This window comes from Plutella xylostella, chromosome 23, assembly GCF_932276165.1.
Source record: "Plutella xylostella chromosome 23, ilPluXylo3.1, whole genome shotgun sequence".
In the NCBI taxonomy this organism is placed as follows: Eukaryota; Metazoa; Arthropoda; class Insecta; order Lepidoptera; family Plutellidae; genus Plutella; species Plutella xylostella.
This window is the reverse complement of record NC_064003.1, coordinates 4,352,537-4,372,083: the sequence shown is the minus strand read 5'-3', so window position 1 is coordinate 4,372,083 and position 19,547 is coordinate 4,352,537. Positions and strand designations below refer to the sequence as shown.

Here is a 19,547-nt window from a genome sequence, read left to right as displayed (position 1 = left end):
CTTCCAATGTTGTATTGTCTAACCTGTTTGGCGATAGTGTTTTGTAGTTCAGTGACTTTCGTCTTGCCAGACTCCAAGTCCGTACTATTTTGCTCCTGCGCCAATGGTCAGAAAAAATAAACTTTAAAAACATAACATGCCACACTAGAATAAAAATAATAGTTTCAAAGGACACACTCAGATTATTATCAGACTTTTCAACGATTACAATTCTTGTTTTAACTTTGTAGTCGAAACAATAATTATATTCATTGAAGTGCCGTCAAAAACAAACATAGTTTTACTCAATTTCCATTCTCACAAATGGAGCATAAGTGATGTGAAGCGTAGTTTTTCAGAAGTGAACACCAAAACCTAGTGCATAAACGATAAAATTGAGTAACACCATCACAATTTCAACATCAACTTAGCACAATCACCATTCACAAAGCGTCTAAACCTAAATTTTGTTCAGTGTATATTATGTTTTCAGTTAATATTTACTGTAATTGAACTGAATATCTCAAGTATTTGTAAAGTAGAAGTAAGTATAGTGTGTTTATGCTAAGGTTTATGTATAGGCACCTTCGCAACTAGTATAGTAAGTATACAATAACTTGTATAGTTTTTACAATAGTAGTAGAACATACAAAAGAAGTGAGTGAGCACAGTTAGAAACGGTGCTGAAAGTACAAAAAGATCAAATATCTTTTACTTCAAAAATAGAATCCAAAAAACAAATGGCAGCGTTCAATATTTCCGCTTTTATTTACGGCCAGTCACACTGTCAGTGTCTATGGTTCTTTGTTTTCGGCCAGTCTCACTCTATGTCTATGGTTCAAAGCTCTGACTCCATACCTTATGTTGCGGCGGCTCTCCGTTCTGCTCGGGCGAGCCGGTCTGCACTGTGCCGTTCTCCTTTGGTTTGTCGCCATCTTGGCCACCATTGGATTTGTATTGCTGAAGCTGAAATTTTAAATAAATACGATTACATGTAGGACGTAGACATAAATTATCGTGCCTTGTAAAACGCAACGGGTGAAGAAAGATGAAATTATCTAACTTATTAATTTAAAACACTGGCAAAATGATGTACCTACTACAATGTACCTCTTTTTCTATGTCACATATGAGTTGCACCAATGAGTTGCAAATATAGGTAAGTATCCTAGCATCATAAATAACTCGCATAGATTCTGAAAGGCAACGATATTTAATATACTTTTGATTGAACTTACCTCTTCTTTGGTTAAAGCTAATTCTTCTTCTAAAGCTGTGTTCCTTTCTAACGCCACTCGCAACCGCTCTCGGACCTGAAAGTGAAAAAAATATTTATAAATAAAGTTTAAGTATCTTATTACCTCATAAGATTATGAAGTGTCAGTTTTCTCAACCATACCTTCTCGTCCAAAGCCTTGTGGTGCTCGAATAGACTCTTGAGCGCCTTCAGCACTTCCACCTCTGAAGACACGCCGGACTGCGCGGCCGCCTGCCGCTTCACCACGGTCATGCGCAGACTGACTGCTTCTTATACTAACTAGTAACTACTGCCCTGCTAGCTGCAGGAAATTTACGTATCTTTCCACAGACCCCTTCGCCTGAGGCGTCTGAGCGTTTTTAGCGTTTCCATGAGTCTCGGGTTGACAACACAACAGTTTGTCATCGTGGCGAACAGATTACCAGGTTACGCCAGATTTTTTTCTATACCGCACAAAAATACCGATGAATGGTAGATATGTAAATGCGCTGCTGTTGGCCCGCACTAGGCGAGACTGATCGCTCGGTTTTCTAAACTCTAAAGTAGCTTTTACAGAGCAAATCGTTGGTACCAATAAAACCTATAGTATACCTTCTCGTCCAAAGCCTTGTGGTGCTCGAACAAGCTCTTCAGTGCCTTCAGCACTTCCACCTCTGAAGACACGCCGGACTGCGCGGCCGCCTGCCGCTTCACCACCGTCATGCGCAGACTTACTGCTTCTTATATGTACTTACTAGAACCGTAGTTTTACCAATTCAGTTTATTTCAATAATCCTCCTTCATATTCGCCTCAGGGTCTTCTTCGTAGCATGTCGATGAAAGATACTAGGGCTGACAACACAATCGTGATGAAAGGATAAGCAGGTTGCGCCGGACGTTTACCATTAGCCCCATAACGTACTAAAATCACGATGTTGCATGATGCAGCCGGCGCTTACTAGCCGCTGCTTCTGCCGGTCGCGCTTTTCTCTAAGACAGTATTTTTTCAACCATACCTTCTCGTCCAAAGCCTTGTGGTGCTCGAACAAGCTCTTCAGCGCCTTCAGCACCTCCACTTCTGAAGACACGCCGGACTGCGCGGCCGCCTGCCGCTTCACCACCGTCATGCGCAGCGAGCGCTCGTGCCGCGACACCAGACATTCTAGGTGCTCGAGGAGTAGCTGCGGGAAAGAGGGGTGTTATGAGTTTGACGTATATGTGTCTCTGTGTCTGTCTGTGGCTAGGGTCAGACCGATTCTTCGAAGACTCGATGAATTCGAAGATAGATGTAGAAAGAAAGTTAAGAAAAGAACTTGATACGTGTTCCGATCTTATTAAATTGGATGCTTTGAATGCAGTTTATTTAGTTTTATACGTAACATATAAGATCATCTTGACATATGTTGTTAGTGTGTAGATGTTTGAATTTGAACGATGTAAGTAATATGAAACTGAGTGCTTTCATAATCAAAACTAATCATTTCATAAATTTTACGTGAGATGAACAGAATTTAGTAACAATACGAAAGCTCTCTACATAGCAGCCATTCAATCTCTTATTTACTCAACAAACTCGCACACAACACCGTAAACCAGCTAAGCGCTAACTACATAGACTAACTTCAGTGTTTATTTAAGACCTAGATGCAGAGCTCTTGTACACTAAGTTGACTGTGTAGGTAGGTACCTAATGTTAGACTAGAGGCGTTACGTCACTGCATGTGTGCGTGAATATTACAATATTCTTCTACAAAATATGCATCAATTATTGAAAACGCACAAGCACGATAATCCACTGCATGACATATGCCTCTACCGAGACTGGAGGTTCATTGTCTCATAATCTCCACGCTCGGAAAGTGCAACACAAACATTTAACTTCAACTTCTTTAAGTAGATAAAAGAATTAAAAACTATCTCATAAAAATTACCACTCTTCAAAAGGCACGGACATAAAGTCTGTGGAGTGATAATCATTTACTAAAAAAAAAAAAAAAAAAAAAAACATTTAACTTTCAAGGCTCGATTTTATATCTACCCGACCGGGAATCGGACCCGGGACCTTCGGCATAGCAATCACAGTCACAAACTACTACGCTATCCGATCGCCATTATATAAGTAAATACACATACCCTGGTGTTGTTCCTCTCTGCCTTGAGCTCCGAGATCTCTTCTTCTCTCTCTAGCAGCTGTTCCCGGGCCTGGTTGAGCTCCTTCGTCAATGTCGCGAACTCCTGGAAACAAACAAAAAACACGTAAGTATTAGAAAATTACATAAAATATATTTTTGATATTGTGATTTGAGAAGTTACTAGAAAAATGCAGTCTTAATCAATTATTATGAAATTTACCGTTGATTTAAAATCCATTATAAATAAAATGTATAAACTTAAAACTTTAAACAAAGCAACTAATTTAAAATCGATAAAAAGTTTATTTTCTTAAATTACGCTCAAGCGTTATCGAGATTCTCGCCAGCCAGTCCCGTGTTGTTATCACACAAACATCTAGGCCTCGTTCCGGGTTAATATGCAGACTTTTTGCTGGATTTCCCCGAGGAGCCGAAACTCCTTGCTGGGACATTCACTCTCTCCTGGCTGGAGTTTGCGACCTCCTTTGATGTTTTCAAAGTACTTCTCTGAAGACTTTTTTCAGTGTAAGAATATCTTTCTTGAGTGAAAAATTGCAGTCTTTGCAAATGCAATCAAATGATTTAGTTGATTTCATTACAATAGTTTTTTTTTAAACAGTTGGAAATGTGGCCTAATTAATGTAATGGAGTAAATGGCAGTATGGATGGGTAACACTGAGATTTTATGAGGTAAAATAGAAAAATAAATCAAAGAGTTCCTTAGGAATGGAGGCGGTGTCTTCGAATTCTACCTTCAATACCAATTCTGAATTATTCAGTGTGAGAGAAAATCATTTATCAGAAATTTCGGTGTTTCATTCCCTTAAAATATAAGAGACGTAGAGGCAGCCAGGTACTGAAATATTCATTATCGGCTGTAGGGCACGAGTCCCGGTCATTAATCATTTACAAAAATCATGCTCACGTCTTGTTTCCAGAAATTCTCGGTTCCTATCACAATGTTCTGATCGTTTGTTCATTCGTTTCCGATCTTTTAAAGTGAAGTCATGACTTACTCCCGCCAGCATCCATCCAGCTACTGGCATCATTTAAAAGATACTGTTTCGGTTGCTGGTTATAGGTATCTCTAAAAAAACATATTTTAGGTCAAAACGTATTAAATTTATCATTTGTTGCCAATTACTTTTGTAAATGTTTTGTTGCATAAAAAAAACCAGAGTCGTAGCACCAAATTGCTCAGAAAACTGATGAGATACTACGTTAGGCTAACGTAACGTAACGTTACGTACGGTGGCCTGCGCCTAAAAGTAATCAGGCGAATTGGAAACAGTAATGCCATCTAGTAACCAGCTTGTAAATATAAGTTACGGGGCGGTGGCGGTAATAATAACAGCATAATGATAGCATATTTCGAGAACGCTATCATGGTCGGTGATAGTCTGAATGGTTAAGCATTCATGAATTGATGCGGCGGCATGAGGTCCCTGTGTTCAAGTCCTCCACTAAATAGTAAAACTATTGGTTTTTATTTTTAAATGCCTTTTAACATTCTTGATATCAGTAGTAAGCACCGATAAGTAATATTTAGAAGCCAAAGCGATTTATAAAACGTTGAGTGGAACGCAAGTGTTGTATTGTCTCAAAGAACTTTGGGATTCATGATCACATATGCTTAATATATGTATAATAATAATAATATATAGTTCTACCCTCAATCTTATGAGAACAACTCAATAAATAAAAAGAAGCAAGTTTTAGTTAGTCGTCCGCTACATTGCACCTGACTGCTACTAACTATTGTAGATTATTGATCCCATCAAGTGTGTTATTGATTAACAATCAATTTTAATTTAGTTTTTTAAATACTAACAAACCCTTAATCGAATTAAAAAATTAAAAAAAGAAAGTAAAGGAAACTTCTATCATATTATGATCTTTAAAGTCACAAAAAACAATAACAGGATGCGAAGTAAGTATCAACAAATTCGTAATAACTCATGCGGCACCGCCGCGCCACGCCTTAACAACTACGCCACAGTCACTATGACGAAATTGTAAGAAATTAACTACCTAATATACACAGTAGTAAAAACAGCGAATACAAACAATATCGTACTGCTCAAACACTCTTACTTATAGAACAACAACATGCACTTATCAAAACACACGTCCAATACGTTGTAGTTACAAGGTTTTTACTAGATGGCATCACTGTGCGGACCGTGCCTGCATACTTTTAGGCGCAGACCACTGTACGATACCTACAGAAATATAAAACATCTCCGTTAAATAATTTCCTTTTTATTCGTTTGCCCTATAAAACAAGTACTTACTTGGTTAAATATAAAACAGCGGGTAACAAAAGTCCAAAATATTTATAAAATAACACTTTTACTGCCTTAAAAACAATTAAATTAAATAACAACAATATAAACGCTGTAGGTATACATTCTGCGAAAATTGCGAAAACAAAATAACCTTTTATTTTTTTGTGTTCGTAATATGAAAGTCTACATAGATGTTAAGCTAAGCCGTTCTACTAGTAATAATTATGTAGTTGTTCTCTTGTATCCCATTTAGGACAAAGATTTGTCCCTTGCTTCGCCAGATCTAGAAACACCGACAAATAAAACAATGCTATTTAGACGAGTCATCAAAATCGCTCCGCGGTACATTATACAGGATGTAGCGGACACGTCCCGCGGCGCGGCGAGCACCCTGTAGCGCGGAATGTAGGCCGCCCCCGCGCCGCTGGCAATTATTGCGACAGCCTTCTATTTCACTTATTATTAGTTCTGTCTCTCGCTGTTCGATATGGTAAGGCTAAATGGAATAATGGGGAAAGGATCGTAATTGCGATATAACTGGGTGTCAAAAAACGGGTAACCGAAAGGAGAACAACAGTTAAGTATTTCCATATATAGGTATTCTACATACATTTCGACGTCTGCCTGTATCGGTCTACCGTTGGACTTATCTATATAAATAATGTATAATGTAAACACAGATTGCTATAGTCATAGCCACCAGACTTACAGCTAGAGATCGCAACGCACAGCATCTCCTGGCCAACGGAAACACTTTAACAACAACGCAATTTTCACAACAATATGTATTAATTACTTAATTTGTATTAGCACTCAACAGTCAGAGGACTATATAAGCCCCTAATCACAAACTGCCCGCAAGCGTATTGGATTATTGCTCTCTAGTTGATTGCGGCTTTACGTTACATAGGGATATCAATGCAATATTCCCAATAGAATATCAGTGAATTAAAAAAAACAACTCTGACAACTGTATAGTTGTATACCTCTAGATTGCTCATACACCACATAAAGAAAATGCCATGAAGTTTTCTAATCGTTTTTATGTTCTGGTTAGCCTACGGGCACAATACAATAAGTGATAAAAGCAATGTATTCCCCGGTGAGCTTTATTCTACCCAGGAAAAACATGCCGTTTAATGCATTCGTGCAAAATGTAAAATCTATAAACAATAATAAAATAGCGGAACTGTAAGTAGATTGTCAGTGCAAAGCTGCCAAGCTGCCTTTCTTATTAAATTTTCTCAACTTTATAGCGCTCTAGATCCCAGTCGCAAGATCCAATTGCCCTGGCAAAAAAGGCGATAAAACCAAAAAGGTCCTGTGAAGAATAAACAAATAAAAATAAATACGATAACCATGTACAAAAACTATTCACTTCAGCTTCTTTCCACAATATCATTTTCGAATTTCTCATTTCAAATAATGCTTGACTACGTGAGACGTGAACCAATGAGGAAAGCTTAGAAAAGCTAATTTCTCTAAGTTTTTATATACAGTCTTTATTAGATTAGAGTATTTTTATCAGAGGCAATGAATTTATGAAAATATTTAATTTCTTTCTGTAAATAATAATAGCAGAGAAGTAATTTAAAAGCAAGTGATAAAATCTTCATAGTTAGATGTTGAAACTTGGCGGAAACGCGACAATTGTATCAAAGTTATTTAGGAAACTCCTTTATCGAGACCTCGAGCTCGCTGAAACTTGACATCGTTTCAGGCTTAGAGCCTCTCGAAGCTGAGAGAAGTAAAATCAAATGAAACTTCAGCAAAGGTAAGAGAGGTAGATTTTTTGCAACCGATTCAACTTTTTCTTAAGCTTTACCAAAATTCTGCGTGTAGTTTGTTTTATTGTTAAAAGCATCTTCAGAAAAACAAATCTTATACGTGTCACAGTGTCAACGAATATTCTTACTTAATTATCACAATATGATAATTAGGTACCTAGTATCCTCCTCAGATATGTTACGCGCCTCTTAACCCACTATACTCACGTGCAACAGTGTGGTGTGCAGGCGACAGTTGCAGACGGCCCCGTTGTTGCGCGCGCACGCCGCGCCGAGCAACGCGCATGCGCGCATCGCAACACATGCCGCAACCTCTCCACTCACGGTTCACTCAACATACTATAATCGTCTTTACCCACATGTTCTTTACTAAAGTCTCAGTTCGACGCGCAACGTACAGCGTATCGTTACATTTATTTAACACGGATTTTTCACGAGCATAATCACAAAAATACAGTTTATTTTAGAACCGCAACACGTGGTGTAACATCACGCGTAACATACATATTTTGTTGGTTTCTACATAATTATATTGAGTCACTGCACTGGTAGATCAATTAAATAGTACATGAATATTCATATTAGTATTGGACGTAACATGACCCGCGTCGCGGCATAGCTACGCGAGGTATTCCACATCTAGGCGCATAACATAGCCGTAAAAATTCAGTTGATTCACAGACTGGAATGATATACAAGGTGGAGTGTTATCAGTGATCTAGCTCAAGAAGTCAAAATGTACTGCAAAGCATATAGTCAACTATTAATATTTGACATGCAATTATGTTATAAAAAGCTGAAACCTGTGAATCAAGTGGATGTATTTTTTAAAGAAGTTCTTGGGTCATGATATTTCTATGTACTTAATGTAACTTAGACAAATAGCCCAGCATTAGTCACTATTTCCAATACCCTCATGATGCTCGCATTATATTATGACACATTAGCATAAATACAATGTAATCAAGCGCGTACACATTTATCATTTTACAAGTTATCCACCATGTATCACTAATTACCACTGTGTTTATTAGTAGTTGGATGAGAGAAGTGGCGGACATGGACGGTTGGGGCGTTTTTTGGGAGAGAACCTGACATGGATGTCTAGTAGTGGATATTTATTCTAAAAATCATCTGCCCATACTACCATACAGAGGTTGGCCCTATTTAATTAAGGTACTTACCTATTAAAGTAGTACAAATAAAATTAAATAAATAATATTATTATATTCGCGCCATGTATACTAACACTAGCTCTTAAGAATGAATTGTACATACAAAAACTATGGATCTTATAAATCTGAAATAAATGAATTGAATTGAATTGAATACTCATCAACTTTTTGAAAGTGGCATGGTTCCTTTTTTGGGAAGGAGTGCCACTGCATTTTGAATGAAATGGCATCAATACCACCCCAATTCAAATTATAATTTATTCTTAGTAGAGCCCACAAATAAATATAAAAACTAAGAGATAAATTAAACATTGCTCATCGAGACATAGTCATAAAGCCATCACTTGTATCCTAGACCATCCAGCATCCACCCAGCTCCCAACTCAGCTTTCAACACGTAATCTCGGGTTCTCAATAAACCCACTGGCCTATTAACCCTGCACTGCCGAGTGTACTAGTTAACCGGCATTAGTCTAGGCGTACTGTAGAGGTCCCACAGGCCCGTGGGTAATTGGCGCCTCATGACCCCGTGCCGTGCAGTCGAGGGTTGAGGATTGCGTCAGGAGTAGGTCGGGACGTCACGGTTTTATACGGTGGTTTTCACTTTGGTCTAAAAACATGATGATGTGTGATGATGAATCTCTCAAGTAACTGCTCAAATAACAAAAATAAAGAAGGCTATCTATTGGTCTCGTCTTGTTAGGTCTAGCTATCCAATTCGGAATTACTTGAGCATATTAGTACAGACAAAAAGACGAACTTTGATTTAAATTACCTAATTTTTGGTCTAAAAATACCACTATTAGATTTAAAACTTTAAGTATAACCGGCAACCCTAATCACAGACAAGAGATAGGCTTGAAATGAAAAATACGCGGCGAAAGGGAAAAAAGAACTATTCCAATAATTGGAACATCGCTCCTTTGATGTGGATTTCATTGAATCAGTTGCGATGTTCTTACTGCGAGACGTTTTGTTAGCCGCTCGCCGCACCCACCTTTGTGAAGGGATATACCTTGATTGGCGTCCTTATTACATTTTCGACGTTTACTTTACCTTTGTCGGAGTTGGAAATATTCATGCACAAATACCTATTTGATTGTTATGATTTAAAATATTTTTACAGATTGATACTTGAATTTATTTATCGTCATTCTAATAATTTCATACTTTAGCTGGCTACGAAACTGCTACGCCATTGCTGTAGCAATGGAGTTCGTAGCAGGCTACGCCGTGGCGCGTAGCAGTTTATATAATTTTGTTATTAAACTTTCTTTTGCATGTATGTAATTAATAAGGTACATATGATGGAATAATAAGATTATTCTGTATTCGGTCTGAATTAATAATTATAAGAAATCACTCCAATAATAATTATGCAGATAGGAAGAACTTATGCAAATCACACTTTTAAGCCATAACGTTGGAAGCCTAACTTAACTTTCGCTTTTTCTCTCGGTTTAATTTGTAAAATTGTAAGGGAGAGAAAATCCTTTTCCCGATAAAGTAAAAATAACTGACACCTCCATCTTAAGACGCGACGGCTTCCACATTTTAATCGAGAAGCAAATGGAAGTCTCCGGTTACTTTTAAAAGCATCGGCGAAGAAACAAAGATGGCCGACGGTCGAAGCACCAACTATACTACTACTACTAGTCTAGCTAGTACTATCTGTGAATAAAGTTCTATAATATACGATAAGATACCGTTTACAATGGATTTATTTAGTTATTTAATACTTTATTGCACAAATATGACATATAAGTGTTCAAAAGGTGACTAATGCTAACCTTAAAAAGCATTTTCTACCATTACTTAGTTTCATATATGAGAGAAGGTATTTTTAAAACAAAACGATTTTCGAAAGATTTAAATAATATGAAGTCTTCTACACAGACAGAGGTACGCGAAAATTTATATAGGTACTTATACATATCAAATGATTGCTACAGAAAATGTATTATGTTACCTATTCGAACGAACAACTATCTGCTTATAAGATATGAAACGTACTCTCTAAACTCTTTAATATTCTGTTTCGATAAGCATGCAGTCCAAAATTGTAGAGCATGTAAAATATGGACATTTATAGATAAAATTCAATTTACTACTACATTTTGATGGCATAATGAAGTTTCGAAACTGTGAAATTATCATCAATAGGCAAACAATGAATATTGATCTGTTAAATGTGAAAACCATGAAAAGTATGGAGTAGGTAGCTATTCCCTTAGATGGAATAGTGGGTCTCAGCCTTAGCCATCCCGAATTGACTGCATAGTGTCTAGAGCAGGGCGGTAAGCGAGCGACCAGTGCTGTGCATAATTGATACTAACTAGGGATGGGAAAAGTCGAAATTTAATTAACTGCTCGGTTCTTAGCTACCAACGGACCGACTTCGACAATCGGAATGTATTGTACGTAAATGGTTAGTGTGCAATTCCGGCCGGTTCGCTAATTAACTTAAAACTGTTACATGTAAATCTAATCTAGCTTTTTAAAAGCCTCTATAGATACCGTAGTATAATGTACATATTAAATAAATATTATATCCCAAACAGTGTGTCTTATATTAGTATCACTGTCCCACACTACACAAGTCTAGGAATAGTTACACCAGTTAGTGAGGCGTGAATAAATCAGGGTTCACGTCTGTCCTATCTTTGACACTTTCGCCTTTGGTTCAGTAAATTGGCGCCCAACGAGGGAGCGGGTGCAATGTATCCATTTACCACTTACGTTTTTATATTTTTGTGGAAAGTTTACGATTCTTGGTTGTGTACATTATCTTTTATGCATGTGTGTGAGTATATCAAATAAAGGTAATATCGAGTCCAATATTATTAATACGTTCGCTGAAGAACAATATCAATGGGAATCGCGACGTACTTCTATCATAAGGCTTATTTCAAGCTAAAAAGGTTTATCAGATAATCTGAATGGTGAAAAATTTCTCAGTAATTTAGGAAAACTCCGCGGCTGTTCGTAAGTGCACTCCACACTACGTACAGGGCGAGTACCGTCAGCGGGAAAATTACGACGCGCACGTTTTAATTCAGCCTAGAGATAACAGCTCTTTTTACTTCTCTTGCGGACGGTACGAGTTGGAAACGGTTTGGGGGCTTAATTTATTACAACCGGTAAACGCTCCGTGAAAATATGTACCTCAAAGGTAGAGTTGGAGGTTTGCAGCGGACGTTGTAAAAATATTTATAAAAGATAATATTTTTTTAGGAAAGCATCTGTGGTTTGAGTTTTTAATTGAAATGAGTCTTGGTCTTGTTTCATTATATTTTATATTAACAGGTGCTTAACTTTTCGGTGGCAGGAATCATATACTGACAATAATTATTAAAAGAAATTAAGAGATGATGAGTGGCAACAGACCAACAGTGAATATCATCAATGCACTGTGGGTATAAGTGGGTAGATAAATAATAAATAGTCTTGAACTTGAATTGCTGTTTCACTTACACGTTTTACATGGCGCAGCCGTAAAAAATATAAATTCGTGGTATTTAGTGCGGAAAACATTTAGAAAATAGTGTATACCAGTACCTGGGGATATTAATTAATCATATATATTGTTAGACGTACACGAATTCGTCGAGTAACTTGTTAAAATGGAATCAATGTTAAAGCCGCCAGCGCCATTTGCATTCGTTAATAACTTAGAGAATGTTACATCGGGTAACTTATCTAACGATTGGGAAAAATGGAAAAGCGCGTTCCAAATATACTTCGACGCGTGTGAACTTTCTAAAAAGGATCCAAAAGTGCAAGTGAGCATATTACTGCATGTTGTCGGTGAACAGTGCCGGGAAGTGTATGAACAATTCAACCAAACGTTTACTGATAAGGACAAACTGATTAAAAAGTTCGACGAGTTCTTCTTACAAAAGAAAAATATAACGGTACAAAGACATTGTTTTTTTACACGTAATCAGCTGGAAGGTGAATCTATAGAACAATACGCATTTGAGCTAAAAAAGATGGGTGTAAAATGTGAGTTCAAAGATTTATGTGATGATCTAATTAGAGATAGGCTCATCTGCGGGATTAAGGATATAGCTTTGAAGGAGCGCCTACTACGAGAACCTGACCTAACCTTAAAAAAGTCACTGGACATTTGTAACATTGCGCAAATGTCAAGATTGCAAGTAGGAGTGATAAAAACCGAGACAGAAAAAGATGTATACGCAGTAGAAGAATATGAACAGAGTCCCGATGAGGCCTATGCTTACTGGATGACAAGGAACAACGAGCGAGGCAGCAGAGGACGCGCGCGACCCCGCGGGCGCTGGAGCGGCCCGGGGCGCGCCGCCGCCGCCTGGGCGAGCGCCGGCCGCCCGCGCGCGCCCGCCCCTGTGCAGCTCCGGGCCGGGCCCTCGCAGACACGCTGGTACCAAGGTCAGACCCAACCAGATTCACCGTCATTTAGACTGAATAAAACACCGTTTATAAGTGCTGACTGTAAAAACTGCGGATTTTATCATGAACGTAATATGTGTCCCGCATACGGCAAACGTTGTTTAAAGTGTAATAATGTTAATCACTTTTCAAGGAAGTGCAATATTTATGATGTACAAGCCGATGAAAATCCAGATCAGGTAATCTATTACTTTAATAAAAATTGTGGTGATTGGTCAATAACTTTGTCAGTAAATGATTGCGAAATACCTTTTAAATTAGACACGGGTGCAGATGTAAACGTTTTACCCAGTCGTTATTTACAACAACTAGGTTTATCAAAAGAGGACCTTCTGTCAACGTCAATGAAGTTAAGAGGCTATTCTGGTGGCGATATTATAGTAACAGGTAGATGTAACTTAAAAGTATTATACAAAGGTCAGTCCTATATAATTGATTTTATAATTGCAGATGTGTCGTCCCCACCTATATTAGGTAGGTATTCTTGTCAGGAGTTAGGTGTTATTAAACTAACTTTAGCAGTTACTAGGAATTCTCAAGATGAGTTTACGTCGGGTATTCTAAATGATTACTCTGACGTATTTGAAGGCATTGGATGTATGCCTGGAGAATATAAAATTTGTGTAGATAATACTGTACGGCCAGTAGTACATGCACCTCGAAAATTACCGGTAGCAATAAAAGAAAACCTAAGAAACAAATTGAATGAAATGGAACAACAACAGATCATAGCCAAAGTAGATGGCCCAACAGATTGGGTAAACAGTATGACGGTAGTTAGGAAACCAAATGGTGATCTACGAATTTGTCTAGATCCGCAGGACTTGAACTTAGCTATTAAGCGAGAACACTTTAGTCTCCCCACCTTAGAGGATATAACTGTAAAACTATCGGGGGCAAAATACTTTAGTACAGTCGATGCTAAAAACGGATTTTGGCAATTAAAGTTAAGTAGTGACTGTACAGACCTCTGCACCTTTAACACAGCGTTTGGAAGGTATAAATTTTTAAGACTACCGTATGGCATTACGTCTGCTTCCGAAGTGTTCCATAAAAGAATGTTTGAGATGTTCGATGATATGGAGGGCGTATGCCATTTCATAGATGATATTTTGATTTTTGCAAAAACGCGACAAGAACACGATAGGAGGCTGAGGGCCGTATTGGATAGGTGCAGATTGATCAATTTGAAACTGAATAAAAATAAGTGCAAGTTCGGTCTAACAGAAATAAAATATTTGGGTCATAAGTTTACACAAAATGGTATCTATCCTGATGAATCTCATACATCTGCGATAAAAGAAATGAAAATTCCAGATAATACTAAAGATTTAGAGAGGTTTTTGGGATTAGTAAATTATATAGGTAGATTTGTACCTAATCTGTCAAACAAAACTTATGAACTTAGGCAGCTCTTAAAAAAAGATGTGGAATGGCATTGGACTGACCAACATCAAAATGAATTTGATAGTTTAAAAAATATCTTAGTAGATGCACCTGTTTTACAATACTATGTTGTAGATAAGCCCGTGGTGATATCAGTTGACGCGAGTAAAAATGGATTAGGTGCATGTATTCTACAGGATAATTTACCAGTAAGCTACGCATCTAGGTCACTAACAAAAGCCGAACAAAATTATGCACAAATAGAAAAGGAACTTCTAGCATGTGTTTATGCCTGTGAAAAGTTCTATTGTTATATTTTTGGTAAAAATGATGTGATAATTGAGACAGACCACAAACCGCTGGTAAATATAATAATGAAACCCATCTCCAGCGCTCCAGCCAGACTCCAAAGAATGTTACTGCGATTGCAATTGTATTCTTTTAAACTAGTGTACAAACCGGGAAAATACCTATACATTGCAGATACGTTATCTCGCGCACCACTACCCGTCTCTAATCAGCAGTTAGAGGAGCGGGATCATTTTGATGTTCAGGCTCAAGTTTGTGCCGTCACAGCGTGTAATCCGCTGACGGATACACATTTTATAATTTTGCAAAAAAGTACAGAAAGTGATATGGAACTCCAGCTAGTTATTAAATACATAAAAGAAGGGTGGCCAGATAATAAACAAGATGTGCCCGACTGTGTCAAGCCGTACTGGTGTTTTAAAAATAATAATTAAAAAAATTTAAAAACCGACTTCAAAAAACCACTAAAATGTAAGAAATAATTTAAGGTTTACACAAATTCTACTCGTATGAGACAGTACAAATAAACCTAAGCAGGAACTGTTCTTTTTTGATGTTGGTGCGGTGACAAAGTAATCTGAAGAAATATGGCACCAACTTCAAAAAAGAACAGTTCCTGCTTAGGTATATTTGTACTGTCTCATACGAGTAGAATTTGTGTAAACCTTAAATTATTTCTTACATTTTAGTGGTTTTTTGAAGTCGGTTTTTAAATTTTTTTAATTATTATTTTATTTAATAGTTTTTAGTTTATTTGTAATAATTTTCAATCAAAAGTAAGGTGCAAATGATACCAAAAAGTCCTACTAATCAATACGAATCATTCAAGCCTAAACACGAAGTAGTTGCTATATACCGTTGAGGAGTTCCCCTGACTGCCTTCCGTTTCCATCATCAGATCAGCTCAAGGTCACCATCATATTTTTTTGTTATAAGAACTATATTTACGTTCTTAATTTCATTAGAATCGGTTAATATGTGCCCAAAATGGAAATTCATACCCTGTTTTTACCCCTTTACCCACCCTTGGGGGTGAGATAAAATTCTGAAAAAATAATGGGACCACCTGGGAGCTCAACCCAATACAACAAAAAAAGAATTTTCAAAATCGGTTCATAAACGGCGGAGTAATCGGTGAACATACATAAAAAAAAATATAAAAATAAAAAGATCCCGACGAATTGAGAACCTCCTCCTTTTTTTGAAGTCGGTTAAAAAGTGAGTTGTCGATATCGTATGGTCTTGTCTGGAAAGATAATAGAATTGTTATTCCTAAAGCATTGAGACATGAAATGCTTAAAAGAGTACACGTAGGGCATTTAGGATTAGAGAAATGCAAACTTCGTACCCGCGAGACAATGTTCTGGCCAAATATAAACAGTCAATTAGAAGATTATATAAGTAAGTGTCAAGCTTGTCTAACTTTTAAAAACGAGAACAGGAGAGAAACTATGATATCACACGAAATTCCAAATCGGCCGTGGTCTAAATTAGGTTCAGACACTTTTCATTTTGATGGAAAATTGTTTTTAATTGTTATTGATTATTATAGTAAATTTTTTGAAGTAGCCGAGCTTAGGTCATTAAAATCCGAGGAAATTATTCAGCAATTAAAAATAATCTTCAGTAAACAGGGTGTTCCGGACATTCTCATGACCGATAACGGTCCGGAGTATAGTTCGTTTGAGTTTAGACAGTTTTCGGAACAATGGCATTTTAGTCATGTAACGTCTTCCCCTCGATACCCACAGTCGAATGGGCAGTCAGAACGAACTGTCCAAACTGTGAAAAATATTATGAAAAAATGTAGGTATGAAAGTACTGATTACAGATTAGCCCTCTTGGAGTACTTAAATACACCTATTAGTAGTTCATTGGCCTCCCCTTCGGAAATATTAAATAGTCGAAAAATGAGGGGGCTATTACCGTGCATTCCGAAGTTACTTAAGCCGAAGCTACAAACTAACATAACATATGAGTTAAATAAACGGCAAAGTATGCAAAAGCAATATTATGATAAGGGAGCACGTGATCTAGCACCATTACAAGTAGGACAAAGAGTAAAAGTACGAGTATCTAAACAGTGGGTCGATGGGTCAATCACTTCATACGTGGGTAAAAGATCCTATTCGGTTCAAATTGATGGTGGCAGTAGATTGATTCGAAACCGACGGCATCTCATAATCAATCCAAACGCCAACAGATCAAACCATGATCAATCAACATTAGCTTACGATGATATCGTCATCCAGAATAGTCCTCCTAGACCTCCAATTAATAATAATGTTGTTTGTCAACCATATGTTTCTCGTTTTGGCAGGGAAGTGAGACGTCCTGATCGGTGGGGCTACTCACACACTTAAGTAAGACGGATGCCTTCAGTGTACCTATATACTATAAAACTATGTATAGCCATGTACCTAGCCATACCGACTGTTATTTTATGATGATTCATTGTTGTTATTTTCTGAGTATAGGAGTTTACTGTTATTTTATACCTACTACTAAACTATAAATCACCTAAGTTAAAACATTATGTACTTACTTACATTATACCTAGTTAATTACATAAACAAAATTTAAATAAGTGTTGTAATAGACTTAGTAAGTACATACCTAGATGTAAACCTTTAATTATACTTAGTTAATGTTATTAAGTACCTACTATAGTCAAAACTTTAACTAAATTGATAAGTATTTTTTGTGTTAGTGGTTATGTAACGCTAATATTTATATAGATTCTTAGTTAAGATTATGATTAATTCTTGCCTACTTTACTATCGTTACAATACAATATAAAAGCGACGTAACTACGTGATGATAAATTGATACGTTGTATTTAAAACTGTTTGAAATCTTAAATTGATAGCTTAAGATTTATTACAAGGTACCTACTGTACTTATCCTTATTAATACAAGTTAAACAATGCTTTGTAAATTTATATATATACCTACTTAGGTATTGTTTTTAAATTTTTCTTTTCAATTTTTTTTGTGTGAGTATGGTATATATCTATATAAAGCCTTGTAAAAGGGGGGTTGTGGGTATAAGTGGGTAGATAAATAATAAATAGTCTTGAACTTGAATTGCTGTTTCACTTACACGTTTTACATGCACAATCTAATAATATAATTCCGTACTTTTTTATAACAACTATCTATACAATATGAACCTAACCGTTTTCACACTACAGTACACGAAATACCAATCCTATTGATGTTGAGCCCGAGCTGGCTGCCGATCTAATAAATACATTATTATCTGTAAATTCCGCCTACAGGCCTTATTGTCCGCTCCATGGCCGGCCTATTGAGGCTATTTAACTGTAGGGACCCGCTATAGGAGACGCTTTCGACACAAGCTAGGACATCTGGCCGAGATAATTTCACATAATAGCCACGCGTGAATGTCGTGTATATTTGAGAAAAATATTTGTATGTGTTAGGTATACTATTTACTTTCCTGTGTAGAGTAAAGAGTGGCTTGATTTCGGTTACTGGTAAACATAAAAAAAAAACTTTCTATCATTGAGAGTAAATCAATTTAAAACTACTAGACTTCTATCACGGTTTAGCCACTGCAATTTCGCTTTAAATTCGCCGATGACGACTACAGAATAAGACTACCACAATGTCTAATTATTTATTCACAAGCTGCTACGTAGTCGCGGTGTAGTGGATATAGACCAGTTAAACGCCGAGTTAAACTTGTTTTGAGTAGTTTAATTCATAACTGGCTGTCTAGCGTCTAGGATAAGGAAAACTTTTGGTTTGCAGGAGTGATATGCCTTCTTAGTCGGATATGGCAGCGCGCATTCAATGTCTCATGTACCTAAATCATCATCATCAGGGCCTTAACTAGGCAGAGGCAGAGCCTGAAGTAATATAGTTCTCGGACACAAAAACTTATATTACTAGCTGTGCCCGCGAGCTTCGCTTCGCCTTAAAGTTTTCCCGTGGGAATTCCGGGATAAAAAGTAGCCTATGTTCTTTCATAGGGTCTATACCATATGTATACCAAATTTCATTCAAATCCGTTCAGTAGTTTTGGCGTGAAAGAGTAACAGACAGACAGACAGACAGACAGACACTTTTACTTTCGCATTTATAATATTAGTTAGGATTAGGATGCAGAAAGACAACATTATTTAAATTTTGTCTTCCGAACGAAAATACCAGATTCACATTAATTATAAATTTAAAGTTTATAAATCTTCCGCCTCACAATTCAAAACATGAGGTATAAATAAGACCCATCTGTTAACCGCAAACACATATCAAGTTCGCTAATAAAGTACCTTAACTAGCCAACTTCCCGGGGCCTAAGCTCCTTACAAAACTTACTAACGAGGTGAATCTCTATTAGATACGTCCGTCCCTATCCCTCTTCTGTGTGTGTGGGGACAAATAATACAATGCATTAGGATATGTCAACAACAATTACCTATGTTATGTATTTACGGTGACTAAAATACGAACAGAACGATCTTTATACATAAACCATAAAATATTGGGGTAGCTAGGACAGTTTTCAGAAGCATTTACAGTTCACTAACAACCTATTCAAAATACACTGCCTAGACCTTGTAGTTATGACCCCATAGCAGAAGGTAACACAGCCATATATTTAGAAGTTATGATTATCGCCTGATTCTCATAGTCCAAAGTGAAACGAAGTGATTACGGGTAGCAGGAAGTGGAGGGTTCATTAACCGCATGAGCTCATGAAACACTGGTTCGATGCCCGGCCGGCCGCCTGCATTCATTACGCAACTAGCCACTATACGGGATGGCATGAATCTATGGACAGGTAATCAACCGCA

The 19,547-nt window shown here is 37.1% G+C and overlaps 1 protein-coding gene across 15 annotated transcripts in view; it reads right to left on the bottom strand.

Moving 5' to 3' along the window:
- The window catches only part of LOC105381571 (liprin-alpha-1), a 111,307-nt gene that overhangs the window by 22,960 nt on the left and 68,800 nt on the right, over positions 1 to 19,547 (bottom strand). For 12 of the 15 annotated variants that reach the window (XM_048629441.1, XM_048629440.1, XM_048629446.1 and 9 more), the window contains exons 2-6: positions 3,350 to 3,451; positions 2,233 to 2,397; positions 1,218 to 1,292; positions 838 to 945; positions 24 to 95 (exon numbers count right to left, since the gene is read on the bottom strand). In XM_048629441.1, coding sequence (XP_048485398.1) covers positions 24 to 95; positions 838 to 945; positions 1,218 to 1,292; positions 2,233 to 2,397; positions 3,350 to 3,451 — 522 coding nt within the window. Of the gene's footprint in view, positions 1 to 23; positions 96 to 837; positions 946 to 1,217; positions 1,293 to 1,378; positions 1,497 to 1,828; positions 1,947 to 2,232; positions 2,398 to 3,349; positions 3,452 to 19,547 lie in introns of all 15 variants that reach the window. The other 3 variants (XM_048629443.1, XM_048629442.1, XM_048629450.1) reach the window with 3 other exon arrangements.